The sequence below is a fragment of the Microchirus variegatus genome, assembly GCF_963457635.1.
Source record: "Microchirus variegatus genome assembly, chromosome: 2".
NCBI classification, from domain to species: domain Eukaryota; kingdom Metazoa; phylum Chordata; class Actinopteri; order Pleuronectiformes; family Soleidae; genus Microchirus; species Microchirus variegatus.
The window spans coordinates 44159424-44184307 of record NC_139803.1 but is presented as its reverse complement, the minus strand read 5'-3'; the positions used below and the strand labels follow the sequence as shown (position 1 = coordinate 44184307).

General features: G+C 40.7%; 1 protein-coding gene across 1 annotated transcript in view; it reads right to left on the bottom strand.

The window, feature by feature from the left end:
* LOC310924222 (dachshund homolog 2-like) overlaps positions 1 to 18893 on the bottom strand; it is a gene marked incomplete at both ends in the record, with an annotated part of 66384 nt that extends 47491 nt beyond the window's left edge. The window contains one exon of the mRNA XM_083885883.1: positions 18241 to 18893. Within this exon, the coding sequence (XP_083742009.1) occupies positions 18241 to 18893 (653 nt within the window). The remainder of the gene's footprint in view (positions 1 to 18240) is intronic.
* Between the last annotated feature and the right edge of the window lie 5991 nt (positions 18894 to 24884).

The following is a 24884-nucleotide window of genomic DNA, read 5'->3' as shown; positions in this document are numbered from 1 at the left end:
AAAGTCCACAGAGAAAACCAGTGATTTTAGCTCACAGGGACACGGGAGCTGCTGGTCCTCTGCTGCCTCGTGTGGTCACTTTGTGTCAATGAATTAAGTCTAAAGTTCACTCCTGTGTGCTGTGATGTTAAAATCACTGGTTTACTCTACGGACTTTGGTGTGGGAGAGTGAGTGACTTAGAGTGAGTGACTTTGGTGTGGGAGAGTGAGTGACTTTGGTGTGGGAGAGTGAGTGGTTTACAAACTTCCAACAGTGAGATAAAGACTCCTTCAGATATCTCAGACTCAGATATCGTCTACTTTTTGTCGTTTTTTAATCAAGTTTCTCATCATTAAAGTTATGATTAACTGTGTAATGAAGTTTTCAGTCAATAATGTGCTGCTCTGTTATTATCTCCTCTTCATCCATGAGCACACAGGTATGTCTGAGTCTGAGGTCAGTGATGAAACGCTGTCATCGTTAGCATCGTTAGCATGTGCAGTCAACTGAACGCTCACAATATTTAGATAATCCACAGTTTTAATCACATAATCTGTGACCTGTGTTTGAATCGTACAACAGATCGCACTTTAAAGTAAACGATTTTTACTCGTAGTTAAATCATTAGCTACAGTCATTTCTATGGTTACAACTTTGTTACGCTGTAGCTTGAATGTTAGCTACGGTGGTTTCTACGGTTACAACTTTGTTTCACTGTAGCGTGACCGTTAGTTACGGTCGTTTCCATGGTTACAACTTTGTTTAATTTTAGCGTGAGCGTTAGCTATAGTGGTTTCTAAGGTTACAACTTTGTCACGCTACAGCGTGAACGTTAGCTACAGTGGTTTCTACGGTTATAACTTTGTTACGCTGTCGCATGAACGTTAGCTACAGTGGTTTCTACGGTTACAACTTTGTTACGCTGTAGCGTGAATGTTAGCTACAGTCGTTTCTATGGTTACAACTTTGATAAGCTGTAGCTTGAACTTTAGCTACAGTCGTTTCTACGGTTACAATTTTGTTTAATTTTAGCGTGAGCGTTAGCTACAGTCGTTTATATGGTTACAACCTTGATAAGCTGTAGCTTGAACTTTAGCTACAGTCGTTTCTATGGTTACAATTTTGTTACGCTGTCGCATGAACGTTAGCTATGGTGGTTTCTATGGTTACAACTTTGTAACGCTGTAGCTTGAATGTTAGCTACGGTGGTTTCTACGGTTACAACTTTGTTACGCTGTAGCTTGAACGTTAGCTACGGTCGTTTCTACGGTTACGACTTTGTTACGCTGAACATTAGCTACATGGGTTTCTGTGATTACACAGTGTAGCACATATAAGCTAATGTGGTTTCCATGACGACATCAGATACACGTGTTTAATGTGTAAGTTTCTTCTCTGTTGATAAAAGTCTTGAGGTTTTTTGGGGGTTTTTAAACGAGTGTTTCCTGCTGTGACAGGAAGTTGATCGTCACCGTGATAACAGACACACTTGTATCCTGAATCACATGAAGCTCAGAACATAAAATCACATCACGTCTGCACCAACGTGCCGTCAGGCAAGGCAGCGTCCGTCTGTCCGAGCGTGGACGCGTGGGAGTGTGAGAATGTGCAGCAGGAAGTCGTTTAAAAAAAAACACAAGCGTAAACATGAGCAGGACCAAGTTTGTCTGGATTTAATTCAGCAACAGAAATAAAGTGTGTGTGTGTGTGTGTGTGTGTGTGTGTGTGTGTGTGTGTGTGTTTATTCAGCCTTTATCAGCAGCTCTTAACCTCAGAAGAACACACTCAGAGTAAATTTAGACTCGGCCTGAGACTCGGACTCACAAACACACACACTGCAGCTGTGTTTCATTACACACACACACACACACACACACACACCTGCTGTCACTCAGGAAATTCATTATCAACAACACGCGACAATTCAAGTCACGTGTTCTTTTAAATGTGACGTGTTATAGAAAAACGCGCACACGTCAGTAAATACGAGTGTCATCAGCGTACGGTTGGATTTTAACCTTTAAACAGACATTTAGTGAGTTATTGACAGTGAAAATAGAACAGTATTGACCCCAGTATTGAACCTTGTGGGACACCAGTTTACTAGACTGTATGTACAACTTGTCTTGACTGTCTCTGTCCAGCAGAGGGCGCTGTTAGAACGGTTAAAATAAGAGAAGCACGTCGTGATATTAAGATCTCAAAAGCGCTTTTGTTTTGACAAAATGTCAGTGGATATTTTGGCGACGACTTAGCTCGAGCTAACACCGACAGCCACACATCGGGGCGTGGCCTATTAGCTTTTAAACTTGACGTCAGCGTCCCCCGATACGATCTTTTTGTTTTTCCTGTAAAAACACAACGTCGTTCCAAGAAATACACACAAAAGTACATATGCCAGGCCTGTATGTGGCGCTGTGACTGTGCTACAGAAATACACCGAAAACAGAGAAGAACAATGCAAGAGCGAAAAAAAAAAAAGGCGGTGCTATGCTAGCTTTTTCGTAAAGTTGTGTATTGATCGTAGACACAAAACAAAGTGTTTCTCCCTCTGGGACAGCGCTGCAAAACTTATATATATGTACGAACTTTGTATCCAAACCTTCATCACGTGACAACTTTGTTACTCTGTAGCGTGAACGTTAGCTACAGTGGTTTCTACGGTTACAACTTTGTCACGCTGTAGCGTGAACGTTAGCTACCGGGGTTACTATGGTTACAACGTTAGCTGCAGTCGTTTCTGTGGTTACAACTTTGTTACACTGTAGCGTGAACGTTAGCTACAGTGGTGTCTATGGTTACAGCGTTAGCTACAGTGGTTTCTATGGTTACAGGGCTAACACAGTGTAGCACCTCTGTGTTTTACAGCCTCAGATCATTTACAGCTCCTGTCTGTGGAGACGCGAACACGACGACGGGAAAAAACCACGAATAAACCGATAAAACGCCGCCACAGGAGCAGGAACTGTTCACTGCTGCCTTCAAAATAAAAGCCCTATATACTCTGTGTGTGTGTGTGTACAGCATTTAGGAGGAGGACGTTAAAGGGACAGTTCAGGTATTCTGAAGGGATAAACGAGAGAGAATACTCTCCCACACCAAAGCCCATAGAAAAAACCAGTGATTTTAGCTCACAGGGACACAGGAGCTGCTGGTCCTCTGCTGCCTCGTGTGGTCACTTTGTGTCACTGAGTTAAGTCTAAATTAAATATTTTTAAAGCTGAATTCACTAAAATCAGTCATTGTAAGTTAGTGATGGAGGCAGCAGTGGATCAACAACTCCTGTGAACTCCTGTGTGCTGTGATGTTAAAATCACTGGTTTACTCTATGGACTTTGGTGTGGGAGAGTGAGTGACTTTGGTGTGGGAGAGTTTTCAGTGACAAAATTCACATATAAAGCCTTTCTGTTCGTCATTAGATCATAATAATAATAATAATAAATATGAAACAGTATTATTTTACAGTAACTTTATCAGGACCTGAACAAAGTGAACTGTCCCTTTAAATGTGTTCAGTGGAAAAAAAAACTGTGGATATTATTCATATAAAACTATAAAGTAAAGTTCAGTTAGTGCAGAGAAGAAACTGAAGGAAAATAAAGAATATTACAATATTACATTCAAATACAGTCTGGGAGCACTAACACACACACACACACACACACACACACACACACACACACACACACACACACTAACATAACACACACACACACACACTAACATAACACACACACACACACACACACGGTAGTTGTTGCTTACATAGACGTTCTCTCTGTCCTGTAAACTGCAATAAACCCAAACACACACACACACACACCGTAAATCTTACCATAATACGCCCTCCGAGTGTACGTGTGTGTGTGTGTGTGTGTGTGTGTACGTGTGTGTTTTATAGGTGTTGTAAATTTGGCTGCCGGCGTTGTTTTTATCAGCATATTCGCAAGCTGTTTAGCCAACGGTGCAGATGTCACTGTTACGACCACACACACACACACACACACACACACACACACATAAAGACAACGAGGAGACAAACATGCGCACACACACACACACACGCGACATTTGACACTGTTTATACAGTGTCAGATATGTGTGTATTAATATAATTCAGAATTCACCTGTGTGTGTGTGTGTGTGTGTGTGTGTGTGTGTGTGTGTGTGTGTGTGTGTGTTTGTGTAGGTCACACACACACATTTGCATGCTTCTATAAATGTGTGTGTGTGTGTTTTAAACATATGCGTATTCAGTGTGTGTGAAGGTCAGAACAAGAGTGTGTGTGAGTGTGTGTGTGTGTGTTATTTGATTAATGCTGAGAGCCGTGCAGTGTTTAGAAAGAGGTCGCGACCTTTCGGCTTCCATTCAATCAGACACCAGGAGAGAGAGAGAGAGAGTGTGTTTTGAAGCTCGCTCGCCCCTCTGCCCCTGGAGAATCTGAGAGGCTGAGTCAGCACTTTTACACACACACACACACACACACACACACACACACACACACACACACACACACAGGTGCAGCGACCGCACACACACACACGCTTCACGGACGCCCTGTGATGACATCATCATCATCATCATCATCACACACGAAATAGGGTGGGGCCAAAACCATGAGCGGATGCCGTACGACTTGCTAAATATTAACATAGTTACTGTAGTTTGTGAGGTGAGTGGGCGTGTCCTCAGTGGGCGTGTCCTCACTGGGCGTGTCCTCAGTGGGCTGCAGTCTGCACTTTGGCCATGAGGTGTCACTAGCTGTTCAACACCAGACCTTTTTCTGATGTTCATAATATCGTACCTTGACTTAAATATCGTCCCTTGACTTAAATATCGTGATATTGTTCCTTCACTTAAATATCGTACCTTGATTTAAATATTTCTATATCGTACCTTGACTTAAATATTTTTATATCGTACCTTGACTTAAATATTGTGATATCGTTCCTTCACTTAAATATTGTGATATTGTTCCTTCACTTAAATATTGTGATATCGTTCCTTCACTTAAATATTGTGATATCGTACCTTGACTTAAATATTTTTATATCGTACCTTGACTTAAATATTTTTATATCGTACCTTGACTTAAATATTGTGATATCGTTCCTTCACTTAAATATTGTGATATCGTACCTTGACTTAAATATCGTGATATCGTACCTTGACTTAAATATCGTGATATCGTACCTTGACCTAAATATCATGATAATATCGTATCATGACTGAAATATCGTTATAATATCGTACGTTGATTATCAGCTGGACTGTGAGGTTTTAATAATCCACGACTCAAACATCAGTAAACATGTTCAGGTGAAGCTCTCTCTCTCTCTCTCTCTCTCTCTCTCTCTCTCTCTCTCTCTCTCTCTCTCTCCCTCTCTCTCTCTCTCTCTCTCTTGATTGTCTTGAGTCAACACTTTTTCTCCTCCTTTTCTCTCATGTCATCTCTTCTTCCTCTTCCTCCTCTTCTTCCTCTTCCTCTCAGTTCTCTCTCTCTCTCTTTGAACCTCTCTTTAGCCCCTGTGGCCCCAGCCAATTACACACTGTTTGTCCACCCGTTTTCAATAAAACACCCACTCCCTCCTCCATCTCTCTTTTTTCTTATTTTCCTCCTCCTCCTCCTCCTCCTCCCTTCACCCCCAATTGCTTCCGTCCACTCCTGTCTCTCCTCCACCTCCACCCTCCTTTACTTCTCTTTTTTCATTTTTAATTAACTTCTTTTGTAACTTGGCCGCCTCCCCCTCCTCCCCCTCCTCCCCCCCCCCCCTCCCCCACATGCCTCTTGCACTCCCACTCTCTCATAAACACACACACACACACACACACACAGTGTGAGACCCAACACACACACACACGTGTGTAAACTCAGGGTTAAACATGTTATTTACATATCAATCACACGCTAACACTGAAGCCAGCCTCACGTTAGCCTCACATTAGCATCACGTGGCGAGTTCAACGTCACGTCGCTAACGGCTGCTGTTTACGTTTGAACGTGTTTTAATAGTTGACGACTTTTGTCTGTCTACGTGAGTCAGGTTTTTTTTTTTTTAGCCGGTTAGCTTAACTGCTAATCGCTGGGTCTGCTAAGTGGCGTTGATGCTAACTGCTTAACAGCATATTTCGCTCATTAAAAGCTGGAAACAAATTCACGTTGGTTGATGTTTTTGAAAAAAAGGAGAACGTTAGCTTTGCCTCGTCTACGTGCTAAACCCGCTAACATTACACAAGTGTAGTCAGTGTTTAGCCTTTTAGCTTAACTGCTAATCGCTAGGTCTGCTAGGTGTCGTTGATGCTAACTGCTGAACAGCATATTTCGCTCATTAAAAGTTGGAAACAAATTCACGTTGATGTTTTTGAAAATAAGGAGAGCGTTAGCTTAGCCTCGTCTATGTGCTAACCCTGCTAACATTACACAAGTGTAGTCAGTGTTTAGCCTTTTAGCTTAACTGCTAATCACTCGGTCTGCTAGGTGGCGTTGATGCTAACTGCTAAACAGCATATTTCCCTCATGAAAAGCTGGAAACAAATTCACGTTGGTTGATGTTTTTTGAAAAAAAAGGAGAACGTTAGCTTAGCCTCGTCTACATGCTAACCCCGCTAACATTACACAAGTGTAGTCAGTGTTTAGCCTGTAAGTTTAACTGCTAATCGCTAAGCCTACTAGGTTACATTTAGGCTATATTCTAAACAGCATATTTCACTCATTAAAAGCGGGAAACAAATTCACGTCGGTTGATGTTTTTGAAATAAGGAGAATGTTAGCTTAGCCTCGTCTCAGCGCTAGCCCTGCTAACTTTACACGATTTAATCATCAGAGTTATAATTACTGATCTTTCTGAAGCAAAGTTTATGATTGTCTAGGACAAAATTGTTGCTTTGGCTAATTTTGAATTTAATCCTAAGAGATTAAATAATCTGAATTATAAACATTAATCTCAATGAATAATAACAAATAAATACACGACTTTGCTCAGTTTGGATTAGCGTTAAATCTGCTAGCCACACGTGTGGCGGCTGAATAACTGAGTGAATTCAAGATTTAGGATTATTTTCCTCCTTTCACTGAACAGATTGTATAATCTGTGACAGTGTGAGGTTAAAGGGCAGTTAATGAATGAAGTGAGTGTTTTTACTGACCTTCACTGAGGATTTAATCTCCGTCAGTGAATAAACAAACGTGTAATCCATAATTTGGTAATTTAACAATCACAATATAGTTATATAGAATAATCTCAGTGAGACGACGTGATTAAATAATGACGAAATTCAAAAATAAACACGTTTTTACCAAAGATAAAGTTTAGAAATGAAGTTTGTTATAATCTGTATCCCTTTATCCAGGGATTAAAATGAATGATAATCTGATTTACTGTTAAAATATTCAATAATCTTATGTTTTTTTTTTACTTAAATGTGATGTAAACATTCTTCCTGTTATTTCATGTAATTGTATTAATTTATTTTAAAGGTGCAGTGCGCTGATTTATCGCTGACACAAATACGTCAAAAAAGACAACGACGACAAAACAACTTCTGCAAACTGAGAACAACTTCATGAGTGGTGCTGACACACACGCACACACACACACACACGCACACACACACACACACACACGCACACACTGTGTGTGGTGGAGGTTGTTTTTTCCCTCTCTCCTGACAGTGTAGCATGTATTGTTACATTGTTTCCTTTGAGTAGAAAATTACAGTGGAGCGGAATCGCTTCAATGACGAGCTACGACAACGACAGCGTGTCACACACACACACACACACACACACACACACACACACACACACACACACACACTAATGTACCATGCTGCTACTGAATGACAAGCTCATAGCAGCAAAAACAATGTTTTCACATCTTCACATCAGGGAAACTCTCTCCTGCTGTTTAAACGTTTAAATGTTTAAACTGACAAAGACATTTAACGCTTAAATAAATAAATAAATAAACGTTTTATGCTAATAAACAGACAAACTACGTGATATTTTTTTATCACGGCTTTGTTTGTAAAGCGACGCACGAAGAAACTCCAGCGGCAAATTAATCCACTTTTACGCTCGTGGAAAAAAAACAACGTACATTGCGATATAAGTGTTTTTTTTCGCTGATACGCAATAATTGCGACGTCTGTTCCGCGATGTTTTATGTTTCAAGCTAATAAACAAACAGACTGTGATTTTTTTATTACAGCTTTGTTTGTAAAGCGACGAACAAAGAAACCTCAGAGGAAAAAGAATCCACTTTTACGCTCTTCTAAGATTTTCGTGAAAAAAAAACCAACGTACATTGCGATATTAGCCTTTTTTCGGTGATACGCAATAATTGCGACGTCTGTTCCGCGATGAAACGCGACGCGAATCTTCAGCAGATGCTTTTTTTTTTGGTGGTTTATTATAAAGACGAGTGAATCGTCTGCGTACGGACGAACAATAACCAGTCAAAACAGTTCCTTCCTGCACAGACAGGGGGCAGCAGAGCATACACTTATACAGATTAACACTTAATCTTCCTTTATTTTGTTGTTTTTTTTGCGAAATTCGGAGACGAAAAACATTGCACACACGTTCTTTATCTGCGTCTTCTCCAAACCCGTGTCGCGTTTTAGCTTTAATTCGTAATATTTTTCAAAATAAAACGTGATGTGGATGTAATTTAATCCATAAACTGGTCAAAAATATCCAGTTTTACTGTTTTTTATTAGACATTTTAAATAAAACTACGTAAACCTGTAAGAACACGTACAGATTAGTAATATATGCTGATGGCAAAATAAAAGCGTCACAAATTTATATTTACGTCACTGGAAAGTAAAAGTATTTGTGAGTGAACTAGAAAAAAAATACAAATATATTCAAAGTGAACTTAACGTTCAGTTCATGTTTAAGTTATCGCACTCAAACTTAACTTATATACGTAATAAAGTTAAATTTTAAGACAAACGACACTTTGTGTTTTGCTACTTTGTGTTTTTAACAATTACTTTGTAAATAAAATGTGATTTAAGTGTTTGATAAAAAAAACTTTCATTCTTTAAACAAATGACATTGTGTGGTAACAAAAACACTTACACACACACACTCACACACACACACACACACACACACACACGTCTCAGTCAGTTTAAACACTGTTATTATTCTAATCATGATGACATGTTTTTAAATGGATTATTATACGTTTTCATTAATAACACGCTGTCTGAGTCCTGTTTGACGGGTGTGTGTGTGGGGGCTGACACACACACACACACACACACACGGACACTGCAGTCAAACACACACACACACACACATGCATAAAAACACAGGAAATGAGGGAAATATGTGCGATAATGACAAGAGGAAGATTTTAGGCAAACACACACACACTTTACCACACACACAGAGACACACACACGTTACCACACACACAGAGACACACACACTTTAACACACACACAGAGACACACACACTTTACCACACACACACACACTGGTGACATGCTTTCACCGCTAATTACAAATTACACAAAGTTAAAGTTTTTGTTAATAACACGTTGTCGAATAAAGTTTGTGTGTGTGTGACGGTGGTGGGCGACACACACACACACACACACACACACACACACGTCGTGTTTTTAATTGATTTCAGCTATAATTATGTCGTAATAACACACACACACACACACACACACACACACACACACTCCCCTATAAATGATCATTATGTGTGTTTTCTTTTTTAAATACTGTTATTTATTAATAACACGGTGTCTGTGGAGACACACACACACACACACACACACACACACACACCTGTCACACTCACTCTTCCTTTCATCTCCTCCCTGACCTCTGACCTCTCTCTCTCTCTCTCTCTCTCTCTGTGATTTTACAGTGTGCGGATGTCGCTCGCCCTTAACTGTAAATCTGTCTTTCTCCCTCTAAACACACACACACACACACACACACACACACACACACACACACCTGACAAACTGTCACAATAAATAGATAAGACCAGGAGAGAGGGGGGGAGGAGGAAAGGAGTGAAGGAGATAAGGGAGGAGAGGAAGGAAGGAAAGGAGATGATAAAAGAAGAAGAGAGGGATGAAAAAAGACGAAAAACTGATGAAGTTTTAATAAAAAGAGGAGAAAAAAGAAAGAGGGAGAGAAATAAAAGAGATGAGTGATGTAAAGATGGAGGAGGATGATGGAGAGATGACCTGAGAACGAGAGGAAAAGCTGTTGTGACGCTCACTAATGTGATTTCTGCTGCAATCTGCTAAGTGCACTGTGTGTGTGTGTGTGTGCGTGTGTGTGTGTGTGTGTGCGTGCGTGTGTCTCTTTTATTTACACCAAATAAAAACAAGGTTGTCTCAAATTGACAAAATGGCCGCCGCTCCAGTTCGACCGTCAACAAACAGACAAACAGACAGTAGAGTGTGATGTCAGCTGCGCTGCCCCCTGCTGCTCACGTCAGGATTACAGTCGTCGTGCGATGTTCACCACGACGTCATGGCTCCTCCTCAAAGTGGGCGGAGTCACCGTGTCACTGCGGTGACGTGGTTTTTCTACGCGACGCAAACGCGAGCTAGTTCTGTGGAGGTGACGTGAAGGAATTAAGTCGATTTGGGATTATAAATAGATTTTCGAACTTTAAGTATAATTTTGGAACTATAAATAGATTTTGGATTATAAAGGATTTTAAGTAGATTTTGGAACTATAAGTAGATTTGGATTATAAATAGAATTTGGAAATTTAAGTAGATTTATGGAAATGTTGGTGGATTTGGGATTATAAATACAATTTGGAACTTGAAGGAAAATTTGGGATTATTAGTACATTTTGAAACTTTAAGTAGATTTGGGATTATAAATAGAATTTGGAATTTTAAGTAGATTAGGGATTATAAATACATTTTGAAACTTTAAGTAGATTAGGGATTATAAGTAAATTTTGGAACTTTAACTATAATTTGGAACTATAAGCAGATTTGGGATTATAAGCAGATTTTGGAAATTTAAGTAGATTTTCAGAAATGTTGGTAGATTTTGGATTATAAATACATTTTGGATTATAAATACATTTTGGATTATAAGTACATTTTGGAATTATCTAAGTATAATTTTAATCTACAGTAGGACATTGTTGTCTGTGACGTCGCTCTCTGACCAATCAGAGTCCGGCAGCGTGTTGACGTTGTCGCGTGTTAGCGTGTGCTCTGTCTGACCAGTAGATGTCACTAAATCTCACACACTGAACTTTATTGTGCGTGAGTGTGTGTTGGAGGACGAGTCTCTCGCTCTCTTGTCGTCAGTGTCTCTCGCCCCCCCCCCCCCTCTCTCTCTCTCTCTAAAGTGAGACTGAAACAGCCTTTGTGAAACTTTATCTCACACACACTCACACACACACACACACACACTGACCTGCCGCTCCCCTCTTCAGCGTTTTGTTCAGCTCACACACACACACACACACACACACACACACACACACACACACACACACACACACAGGCAGAGGATCAGTTGTTTTCTGGTGACAGAGGATCATATTTCTTGCTTTGATCTTCACCTCCTCCTCCCTCTGTTTTCAGAGAAGGAGGTGAAGCGTGAAACCTCTTCTCGTCTGACACCGAGACGACGACAACGACGACGGCAACAACGCTGCTGCTGCTGCTGCACAACATGTGATAAAAACTAAAATGACCACAGGAAGTGAGACACACGGACACAGGAAGTGAGACACAGAGACACAGTGTCGTAAACATCAAACTGTCCTGAGTTTCAGGCTGCGTTAGCGTTAGCGCCACCAAGCGGAGAGAACGTGGGCGGGGCCGAAAGTTTGGCGTAAACGCCTCACGACTGTCCTACGTGTCTGTGACGTTGACGTAGTCGTAACGAGACGTGTTCCAAACAACGTACACGGACTTTAAACAGAGCTCGGTTCGTGCTTCATGTTAGCATTACAGCTAACCAGCAAGCTAAGCTAATGCATTTCCTAACTGCATGGTATTTTCATACAAGTTGACGTCATCCCAAACAACATACACAAACGTTAAACTGAGCTCTATTCATGCTTCATTTTAGCATTACAGCTAACCAGCAAGCTAAGCTAATGCATTTCATAACTGCATGGGATTTCATATATACGTAAACACAAACGACGCTAAAAACAATAGCTTTAACTTTGTTGATGCTAGCAGCAGCCTCCTGCCTTTTCACAAAACAAATTTTGAATTCAAAATAAATCACGTTAACTGAGCGGAGACAAAGTGGGCGGGGCCGAAAGTTTGGCGTAAACGCCTCACGAGTGTTCTTCGTGTCTGTAACGTTGACTGGGTCGCTACGAGACGTGTCCCAAACAACGTACACGGACTTTAATCTGAGCTTTATGTATGCTTCATGTTAGCATTACAGCTAACCAGCAAGCTAAGCTAATGCATTTCATAACTGCACGGGATTTCATATACGTAAAAACAAACAACGCTAACTGTGCTAAATAGCTTTGACGTTGTTGATGCTAGCAGCAGCCGTCTGGGTTTTTGACAAAACTATTTTTTTTATTTAAAATTAATCACGTTAAACGAGAAACAAAGCAGAGAAGGAGTGGGCGGGGCTAAAAGTGACGCAACTTTACGTTTGGCGTAAACACATTATCGCTGTCCTAGACAAAACTAATTTTTAATTCAAAATAAATCACTAAGCGAGCGAGAGGAGTGGGCGTGGCCGAAGGTGACGCAACTCAACAAAAAAAGACAGTCCCTTCACGTTAAGTGTTAGCGCACTATTATTGTCCTCGCGTCGCTAACGTTGACGATACAAGCCGAGAGATGACAAACAACGTACGTGAACTTTAAACTGAGCTCATTTTATAATTCATGTTAGCATTACAGCTAGTTTAAATAACAATGTGTTAAAATAAGATTACGTGGTGAGAAAATAACTTTTATTCTTGATAAAAGTCAAATCTTTGTGATTTCGGTCGATTTTGTGAAGAAAAATGTAATTTAAGACTAAAAATCATCGCAATATTTGTCAAAATCTGATTCTTTGAGCAGAATTCTGCAGTTTAAAGAGTTTGAATTAACAGGTGAGTGAACTTTAACGGAAACTGATCAGTGTGATCGATCGACTGTGACACACACACACACACACACACACACACACACACACACACACACACACACACAGTGACCCGAGCTCATCGGCCGACGCTTTAACCTTTATCATTTAACCAACAGCAACAAAGCGGAGCTGAAACCAGACACACACACACACACACACACCTCAACAACACACACAGACACACACACACACACACACACTCATACTGTACAACACACACACCAACAAAAACACACACACACACTCGGGCGTTTATGATCTCTGCCGCAGAGATGTTACCTGAGACACTGTGACAACTGATAGCTCTGTTTGTGTACACACACACACACACACACAGAGACACACACACACATACGGCCTTCGGGTTGAGAGGTGTGTGTGTGTGTGTGTGTGTTTTACAGACCACTGTGCTCCATTAAAAGAACTTAATGCTCCATGTAAAAGAATGAGAAACATCAAATTGATGCAAGGAGTTCATGCTGTGTGTGTGTGTGTGTGTGTGTGTGTGTGTGTGTGTGTGTGTGTGTGTGTGTGTCTGTGTGTGTGTGTGTGTGTGTGTGGGCTCTAACAGCCCGTCGTGATAAGGAGAGACGAGAATAACCCTCCGACATCAGCAGCCCTCCCTCCTGTCGCTCACTATCGATTCTCACACACACTTACACACACACACACACACACTTACACAGACACACACACTTCATGTTCACAAACACACACACACACACACACACTGAGGAGGCGTCAGAAGAAGAAAACAAACTTCTTTCTTCTTTGAACTTCTCCATGTTTCACTGTCAGTTACAGCTGCAGCGTCACATCAGTCGTTCCATCATAATCTCAGATTATAATCCAGGTTAAGTTGAGACTGAACGAGACTCTGTTTACAGAGACTTTGACCAATCACTGAGAGAGAGCGCCTCCTATTGGCTGTTCTACTAAACAATACGATATTGTCACGATAGTCAAGTCACGATGCGATATTATCACGATATTTACGTCACGATGCGATATTATCACGATATTTACGTCACGATGCGATATCACAATATTTACGTCACAAAACGATATCACGATATTTAAGTCACGATATGACATTATCCCAATATTTACACCACAATACAATATCACGATATTTAAGTCACGATGTAATATCACAATATTTAAGTCAAGATACGATATGATCACGATATGAAAGTCACGATATTCAATTCACAATAAGATATCAAGATATTTAGCTCATGATACGATATTTAAGTCACGATATTTAACTCACGATACGATATTAAAGTCACGATACCATATCATGACAATACAATGTTATTTATTTTTTATGTCTTTTTGCGATTTTCTAACTGCGATTTTTAATTTGCAAAACGATTTAATGAAAAAATTAAATCAAGCAGACAAACAAAAAGTCGCTAAAGTGACGTTTAAAAACCGTTGATTCGCCCCCTGGTGGTTGACTGTAGGTGGTACATGAACCACATTATTTTATTATTTTTTATTATTTTTATTTTTATATGAAGTTAGTGTTAACGAGTTCAGAGACGACGGAGAATCACAGCTTTTTTTGGGGTTTGTTTTTATTTAAAAAATTTTCCCAGAGTGAGCGAGAGAGGGTGAGAGAGCATTAGTGAAAGTGTGTGTGTGTGTGAGAGAGAGAGAGAGGCATTAGAGGAATGTGTGTGTTCGTGTGTGTGTGTGTGTATGTGTGTGTGTGTGTGTGTGCGTGTGTGTTCAACAACAAAAGCATCTCCAGCCGTGTTGGTCTGTGTGCATTCACCGTTCACATGATCCATTATCACTGCTGACATGTACCGCTGTGTGTGTGTGTGTGTGTGTGTGTGTGTGTGTGTGTGTGTGTGTGTGTGTGTGTGTGTGTGTGTGTGTGTGTGTGTGTGTGTGTGTGTGTGTTCACAGATAGGGGTGAGAGACAGAGGGCGAGATAAAAGGGGAGAGAAAGTGCGAGCGGCTGATAAAAAGAGTCAAGAATAGAAGAAGAGATGAAATCAGACCTGTGTGTGTGTGTGTGTGTGTGTGTGTGTGTGTGCACTGACACACAAACACACACACACACACACACAGTTAATAATTAAAACAAATCCACTCAAACTCAAACTTTACATGAAAACACACACAAAAAAAACTCCCACGACACGAAATAAATAAGAAAAAACTACTTTTAAAAGTCAACCTAACTCCTCCCACTTCCTGTCCCTCCCAGGTTGACTTAGGCTCCGCCCACACGGTGTTTACAGGAAGTGATCAGGATCACCTGGATGAGTGTGTGAAGACACACACACACACGGTGGAGTCCTCGTCAATCTCACTGTGAGTTTAACACGTGTTTTAATCTCATGTGTACTTTTATTTATTGATATAATCTGATAATTATTATAACAACCAGTTAATCTGTTAATTATCTTCTCTGTTAATGATGTCACACTCATTTAAATATATGAATATAATCTCTGCGCTCTGATTCTTCAGCTCATCCGAAACACACACACACACACACACACACACGTTAAAACCGTACTGTAAAGTGTGTGTTTACATAAAAACAACGCATTAAACTTTGCTTCTCTCTCACAAACACTCACTCACACACACACACACACACACACACACACACACACACACACACACACACACACACACACACACACACACACAGAGCAGTCGTGGATGATTATGAGTGTGACGATAATCTTTCCCGTCACTGCAGATTATTTACCGTCACTGTGTTTTTATTTGAAATGTTTTAAAAAACAAAAGCCGATGATTTTACTGAAATACTTTCACCTCAAAGTGATAGTTAACAGTTTTAGTTTTAAATCCCGGTTAAATGTGTTATTGACTCTTTAAATGTCTACGTCACACGATCACGTCTTTATCTTCACTGTTAGACAGACTTTAACAACAGGAAACTGAAGTTTGTAAAACCACTCACTCTCCCACACCAAAGTCCATAGAGAAAACCAGTGATTTTAGCTCACAGGGACACAGGAGCTGCTGGTCCTCTGCTGCCTCGTGTGGTCACTTTGTGTCACTGAGTTAAATCTAAATCAACAACTCCTGTGAACTCCTGTGTGCTGTGATGTTAAAATCACTGGTTTACTCTATGGACTTTGGTGTGGGAGAGTGAGCGGTTTACAAACTTCAGTTTCACAGTGAAGATAAAGACGTGATCTTGTTCTTAAAGACGTCGTAGACTTTAAAAAAACGCAGATTTCCTTCAGTGCGTCTTTTGTCGCGTGTAAAATGTCGTCTCTGGTGCGATTAAAGCTGCAGTACGTAACTTATAAAGATGATGAGTTACATTGTTTCAGTGAAGATCAAACGATAACAACAAATCCACACAGGTTACGTACTGCAGCTTTAAATCACAAACGTGAGTCAGAACTCTCTCTGACGGAAAAAACGTCTCAGTATTTAATTAAATCTCTGAGAATTTGATATCAAACAGTAAATAAATAGTGAATTATCAGCAGACGTCATATTTAAAAAGAGCTTTATTTTTTAAAAAATTTACGCAGATTTTAAACAATCTGAAAAACCTTTTCGTCGCAGCTTCGTGTTTACACAAACACTGATTTCCAACAATAAATGTTTTTGTTTTTTTTATTAAATCGACGTTACGTCTGGAAAAAACTAAACATTTGCATCATTGTGGGTTTGATTTAACACAATTTCTATTTAAAACCTTTAAAACTTGATATTTCTGCAGCACCGAGAGGTTTTTATGTGACGTTTTATACGTTTTAAAAAGTGCTTCATCAATAAAGTTTGATCGATCGGTCGAATCTTTAAAAGAGATTCATAAATAAGATTAATCCTCATTATTACAAACATTAGAGATGGTTTTTTTTATGTTAATTAGAACGAGCAGGTGGTGACGCACACACACACACACACACACACACACACATTAAAACCATACTGTAAAGTGTGTGTTTACATACAAACAACACATTAAACCTGCGTCTCACACACACACACACACACACACAGAGCAGTCGTGGATGATGATGGATTATGAGTGTGATGATAATCTTTCCCGTCACTGCAGATTATTTACCATCACTGTTTTTTTTTTTTACTAAGAAAAACAGGAAGTAACGTGAGGAGATTATGACGATTTAAATTATAAACCGACAAACTTTAAAATGTCAGAAAACATGAAAAAGAAAAAAAGAAAAATGCACCTTTAATCATTTTAGAAATGACACATTTAGGGATTATGAAATTAAGAGTCAGTTATTACGACATTAAATTAATTATTAGCAGAGAAAATAGTCACAAAAAGTCAGAACTAAGAGATTTAATCTGGAGATTATGAAATAAATGTGTTGATTTAAGAGATTAAAAGGTTGAAATTATGAAATATAAACAGTTATAATTCTGAGATAATGATGAGATTAATGTATTCATATCTGAGATTAAAGGTTGAAATTGTGAAAATATAAAATCAGAATAATCTAAACCATTGTTTTTAGATAAAGATTAAAAAGAAATGAAATTATGACATGAAAAGCCGTGATTATGAGATTGAGATTGAGATTGAGATTGAGGGGGGATTATGAATTAGTAATCTAAGAATAAAAACTGAAGATTAGAAGGAAAAAAAATGTGTAAATGAGATAAAGATTAAGATCTTAATGATGACATGAAAGTGAGAAAATATGAAATAAAAAGTGGGAAATTGTCATAAAATAATCAGTTTAAGATTAAAAGACTTAATTAAAGTTTCATAATAATGACGTGGAAATGTAATTTGTGAGCTTTTAATGTCAGATTTTCGACTTTTTTATCTAAATCCTGATTTTTCTTCATATTATTTTAATGATTATTATTATTATTATTATTATTATTATTATTATAATAATAATAATAATAATAATATGACATTAAAGTTAGATAATGACAGTTTATACACTAAATGATCTGAGGAGATGAAATAAGATTAATGCAGATTAAATAATAAAACGTGTTCATAATCTGTGTGAACACATTAAAGTAGTAAAAAAAGTTGTTTGTAAGTGTGCACGCGAGCGCACGTGTGTGTGTGTGTGTGTGTGTCGGCGATCAGTGATCGATGGTGAGCGTGATCGTGATGACGTCACTGACCTCGCGCTGGTACAGTCCTGGTACAGGACCTCGAAGTCCTTCCGGCTGATGAGTTTGCAGCGGTTCACCCCGGGCTGGATGGCCCCGAGCCCGCGCAGCACGCGCACCTGCTCCACGGTGCAGACCACGGGCGCGATGTCCAGCCGCTTGAGTTTGGTGTAGACGGTGTGAAGTCCGCCCACCAGGTGCTTCAGGAACAGGTCGAACACCTGCGGGAGGCAGATGAGCTCGTGCCCGTCCACGCAGAAGCTCGCCACCTTGACGCCGTGCACCTCCACGAGCTTACACTCGGCGCCGCCGCAGCTCTGAGACAGACCCGGGGACCCGGGGGTCAGGGCGGCCGCGCTCAGGGAGCCCAGCCCGCTCAGGGCGCCCAGAGCCGGGGACACCAGCGGAGCCGCGCCGCCGCCGCCGCCTCCGCCGCCTCCGCCGTTCCCCAGGCCGGACAGCGCGCCTCCTGCTCCGGGCAGGAACGCGCTGAGCATGGAGGAGGTGAGGCGCGGGGACGCGGACACGGAGTGCGTGTGAGAGTTGGTGGTGAGCGGACTGGACGCTCCCGTGGACAACGCGTCCGCACCGGAGCGGTACAGCGCCACCGGGGTCGGAGTGCCCGGACCCGGCGTGAGGAGAGGAGGAGACCCGGGGAGCGACATGGAGGAGCAGGAGGAGCAGGAGGAGGAGGAGGAGGAGGACACTTCTCTGTCCAGCTGCACAAACAAGAATAAATCACTTTTTTCTCCTTCTTTCTTCACTTTCTCTTCTTCTTCTTCTTCTTCTTCTTCTTCTTCTCTCCCGTCACGCGCTCCTCTTTCCATCCGCAGCACGCGCTCCTCAGCTCGGGCTCTCGTTATCCGTGTGCGCGCGGGGACGCGGACTGTCCGGTCTGTGCGTAAAAGGGACTGGATCTGACTCCAGGTCAGCCCCCGGCCTGGCCCCGCCCCCTGCACACGTGACAGACAGGCGCACGAGCCAATCAGAAGACAGTGTGTGTGTGTGTGTGTGTGTGTGTCTGTGTGTGTGTGGTTTTTCCATAAACTTTCTCACGCGCCATAAACGGGAAGTTTTTATTTTTCTTATTCAGTTTTTTTGAATTTTTTTTTTTTTTTAAATTCAAACCTTTCAACTCTTGCTCTCTCTGTGCGCGTGCACACACGAGTTTGTGTGTGTGTGCGCGCGCGTGCACGCGTGTGTGTGAGGGAGCTCAGGAGTTGTGGCTCAAATGCGACCTCTGCTGGTGCAGGAGAGAGGGAGCAGGAGGAGGGAGGGAGGGAAAGGATGGATGAGAGGAAAGGAAAGGAGGAAGGAAGGGAAGGGAGGAGAGGAAGAAGTGTCCTTAACTTAGGAAGGAAGGATGCGACGATGAAGGAGAAGAAGAAAGGATGAAGGAAAGTAAAGTGGTTTAGTTGAGGAAGGAACTAAATGATGTGCATATAATTATTATGATAAAGGAAAGAAATTAAGCGTGTGTGTGTGTGTGTGTGTAATGGGATTGAGCGGTGTGGATTACAGACAGACTGTGTTTCTTTAATCCCGTGTAATCTCATTACACCGAGAAACTGCGACTGAATGAAAGAGAGAGAGAGGAAAAAAAAGACAAGTTTTATTTATTTTAGAGTATAATAGAACGTGAAAATCTGTTATAATCTGTATTATGTAATCTGGTTAAATCTGCTGCAGACACACTGAGCTTTTATTGTGAAAGAGTCACAGGTCTATGCTGAGCGTCATAATTCAGCGTCATTTCAAAACAAAAGCAGGATGTTTTTAATCGTTTCATGCTCGTATATAATCCACGTGTTAAAATTATAATCCCGTCTTTTCTTTACGTCAAAGTTTTAACAGGTTTTTTTTTTCATTTTAAAAGTTAAGTTTGTAATTTAGCAAAATATATTATGTCCAACAGATTAAAAAGTAAAACTAAATGAAAAAAGACTTTACATACGCTCAAATGTCAAGTTTGAAGCTAACGTACGATTAGAAAAGACTGTTTCTTTAATCCTGTGTAATCTCGAAAGAGAGAGGAAAGAAAGAGTTTTACTTTTTAAAAAGTATCGTAGAATATGAAAATCTGTAATAATCTACTGTAATCTGGTTAAATCTGCTGCAGACACACGAAGCTTTTATTGTGAAAGAGTCACAGGTCTGTGCTGACTGTCATAATTCAGCGTCATTTCAAAACAAAAGCAGGGAGTTTTTAATCGTATATAATCCTCGTATAATCCACGTGTAAGATTATAATCCCGTCTTTTCTTTACGTCAAGGTTTTAACGTTTTTTTATTTATCTTAAAAGTAAAGTAAGTTTGTAATTTTGCCAAAAAAAAAATGTCTAACAGATAAAAAAAAAAGGTGAAAATAAATGAAAAAGACTTTAAAGCTAACGTACGATTAGGAAAGTTCGCAATAACGTCGTTTTTGGGTAAAATTGCGATTACAGTGATTTTTTTTGGTAACAAAGATAATATTTTTGCGAACGTCTTAATCTTTCCGAAGTTTTTCATACATCACACGTTTTTCTTTCTCTTTTTTGAATCAGACAACTTTATTTATCTACGGCGACGACGACGACGTGATTCTCAGCTCGTCAAATAAAAACTGCTGAGTCGAGCTTTGACTGACGGACAGATTTGAAAGAAAGCGTCGCAGAAACTCGAGGATCGTAAAGATCAGAGTGAAGATGGAGACGGACGAGGTCGTCACGAGCTCAACGTTCCTCTGCGGGATTTTAACGACTCACATGAACTTGGAGTCGGACTTTAGGTTAGTTTGAGACGGAGAGAAAGTTTTTTAACTTTGTCGCGTTTACGTCGACGCAAAATCTGAAATCACGAATGAAACTTATCAACAGAACATTCATGTATCTGTTTTTCAGAAGACGACAGGTCGAGAAAACATTCACGAAATGTCTTCAAATTTGGTACAAAGACTGTGTTGGACTTAAAGATTGTCCAGTCAGATTTTGGTGGGTGAAGGTCAAAGGTCAAGGTCACTGTGATGTCGAGAATCGTACGTCCTGGTTTTAGAAGACGATGTCTCGGGGACGCCTTAACGACAAGACTTCAAATTTAGGCAAAAACGTTGATTTGGACACTCCTGTCTGTTCATACGTGTTTTTAGATCACGAGATCTCAAGTATTCTTCAACGAAATGTCTTCAAATTTGGTGCAAATGTTCACTTGGACTTCAGAATGCTCTGAGTGGAATTTGGTTGTTGAAGGTTAAAGTTCAAGGTCACAGTGACCTCACAAATATACTATTCTTCTGTCCACAACACGCGTCTCTGGAAATTAACTTTTTCTACGTGTTTTTTTTAGACCACAATATCTCAAGAAAACCTTCACTAAATGTCTTCAAACTGTGATTGTGCAGGACTTAGAGATTATCCAGTCGGATTTTGGTGGGTGAAGGTCAAAGGTCACCTGCAACGTCGAGATTCGCCCGTTCATTTTGTCCGTCCTGGTTTTAGAAGACGATGTCTCAGGGACGCCTTAACGACGAGGCTTCAATTTTAGGCAAAAACGTTCATTTGGACACTTAAGATTTGCTTGTTCAATTTTGGTGGTGAAAAGTCAAGGTCATTGTGACCTTAAAAGCCTGTTTTGATGTAATTGTGAATGCGACGATATCGCTAACAGGAAGTCGCCGCACATGCGATGCAACTTATCTACGAAAAATCACGACGCAACTTAATTAGAGAATAGAATTAAACATGACGTTTAAACATAGCTTTTGGAGCCCATGCAGTAAGCTAGTGCTACGATGTTGAATCGTTAGCATGTTCATCAGGGGTCAGAGGGCAAAACAGCAATAAGATGCTTGGAACCAAGAAATCGACAACTTATCTGCGAAAAATCACAACCCAACTTATCTCTGTAAAATCAGGACGCAACTTATTTACGAAAAATCAGGACGCAACTTAATTAGAGAATAGAATTAAACATGACGTTAAACATAGCTTTTGGGGCCCATGCAGCAAGCTAGTGCTACGTTGTTGAATCGTTAGCATGTTCATCAGGGGTCAGAGGGCAAAACAGTAAAAATCACAATGCAACTTATCTATGTAAAAATCGCAACACAATTTATCTACCAAAAATAGCGCTCGCATTATCGAGCTTAGCTAAGCTAACAGTGACTTGACCCTTTCTCTTTAGAATTAAACATGACCCTAAACATAGCTTTTGGGGCCCATGCAGCAAGCTAGTGCTACGTTGTTGAATCGTAAGGATGTTCATCAGGGGTCAGAGGGCAAAACAGCAACAAGATGCTCGGAACCAAGAAATCACAACGCAACTTATCTACCAAAAATCGCGCTTGCATTATCGAGCTAAGCTAAGCTAACAGTGACGTGACTCTTTCTCTTTAGATTCAAACATAGCTTTTGGGGCCCATGCAGTAAGCTAGTGCTACGTTGTTGAATCGTTAGCATGTTCATCAGGGGTCAGCGGGCGAAACGGCAACAAGATGCTCGGAACCAAGAATTCGCTACACAACTTTTCTACGGAAAAAAGGAGAGTTGTCGTGAATGAAATCAGATTAACGTCAGAATCCATGTCCGCGTCTTCTAATCTGAGTCTGTGTCGTCACCTTTGGCTTCTTCTCAGACCAGGAAGTGACTTTAAATCACTCCTCTGACGCCGTCTCTCTCTCTTTCCCTTCATCTCTTCATGTCTTTTCTTGTGAAGGCCACATGAGCGACGGCAGGAGGAGAAATAATCTCATTTATCAGCACGGCGGCGACGCCAGGACGTGACAGTGATGTATCTGTTAGCAGCAGCTTCTTCACTCGCACCAGAGGTAAACTTTCACTTTCCCCTCACAACTCCACTGTCGTCCTCGTCCTCGTCGCCGCCGTCGTCACGTGACGTTTTCACGCTTTGTTCGGGTGAATTTAAAAGAGAAAAAGTCGCAAAACAACGTTCACTTTGAGACGCGTTTGAGCGAGGACAAACACAAACACCCAGTTATTACGAAGAATAAAGACAAGAGGAAAAACAGAGGAATATTTTAGGGTTAGGGTGACATTGGTGTTTTTAGAGTTTTTAAGAGTTTCTTTTGTTTCATGAAAAAGGAAGAGCTGCAGGCTGTGTGTGTGTGTGTGTGTGTGCGTGTGTGTGTGCGTGCGTGTTCTAACAAACTCCTGTCAGACACACACAAACATTTCAGTTGATGTCCAAAGTGTTTTTGTTTTACACAAATAACCCTCTCACTCTTTAACACACACACACACACACACACACACACACACACACACACACTCTCATCACTAGAGGCCATCAGGTTTTATTTAGCTTTTATTTATACAAGCTTAAAGTCAAACCATCCATCTCACACACACACACACAGTAGCCCACAGCTTTCATTACTGTGTGTGTGTGTGTGTGTGTGAGTGTGTGTGAGTGGCCAATGACAACGCAAGCATGAAAGCAACTTTTTGTTTGCGATGATATACAATCATCTGTGTGTGTGTGTGTATGTGTGTGTGTGTGTGAGAGTTTTCCCATCATGCTCGGCGGCACCTCCAGCTACGATGTTGACGACGTCGGCTTGTCTCGTGTTCTTTAATAATCTAATCCAACAACGCAATTATAGTGTCAAACTGCAGAGAGACGGACACACACACACACACACACACACACACACACACACACACACACACACCAAACTCAGATTTAAAGATAAGTAAATAAATCAGGTGGAAAATGATGTCGTCATTTTAATCACAATTAATGTTAGAAATCATTGGAGATAAAAAAACAAAACAGAGGAGTTGTTAAAGAGTGAATGTGAGTTTAGATCTGATATTAACGTCTGTCCTCAGAGACGATGAGATCATTTATGTCTGAAGTGACGTCAGTGACCAGTTTAACTCTTGTCCACTTCAAAATACATGGACACAAACGTGTCTCGGGCTAGCTGCTGTTAGCTTATCTCGTCTTGTCTCATCTCATCTCAGCTTATCTCATCTTAGCTTATCTCGTCTTATCTTAACTTGTCTGGTCTCGTTTATCTGGTATTGTTTTATCTGGTCTCGTCTCGTTTATCTGGTCTCGTCTGATCTTGTTTTATCTGGTCTCGTCTAATCTTGTCTTGTTTTATCTGGTCTTGTTTTATCTGGTCTTGTTTTATCTGGTCTTGTCTTATCTTTTCTTAGCTTATCTGGTCTTGGTCTCGTCTGATCTCGTCTGATCTGGTCTGATCTGGTCTCGTCTGATCTGGTCTCTTCTTATCTGGTCTCGTCTGATCTGGTCTCTTCTTATCTGGTCTCGTCTTATCTTGTCTCGTCTTATCTGGTCTCGTCTTATCTGGTCTTGTCTTATCTGGTCTCATCTGATCTGGTCTTGTCTTATCCGGTCTCGTCTTATCTATTCTGGTCTTATCTGGTCTCGTTTGAGCTGATCTCGTCTTATCTGGTCTCGTTTTATCTAGTCTTGTTTTATCTGGTCTTGTTTTATCTGGTCTGGTCTTATCTGGTCTCGTCCGATCTGGTCTCATCTTATCTGCTTTTGTCTTATCTGGTCTCGTCTTATCTTGTCTTCTCTGGTCTGGTCTGATCTGGTCTGATCTGATCTGGTCTCATCTGACCTGATCTTATCTGGTCTGATCTGAACTGGTCTGGTCTGATCTCGTCTGGTCTGGTCTGATCTGG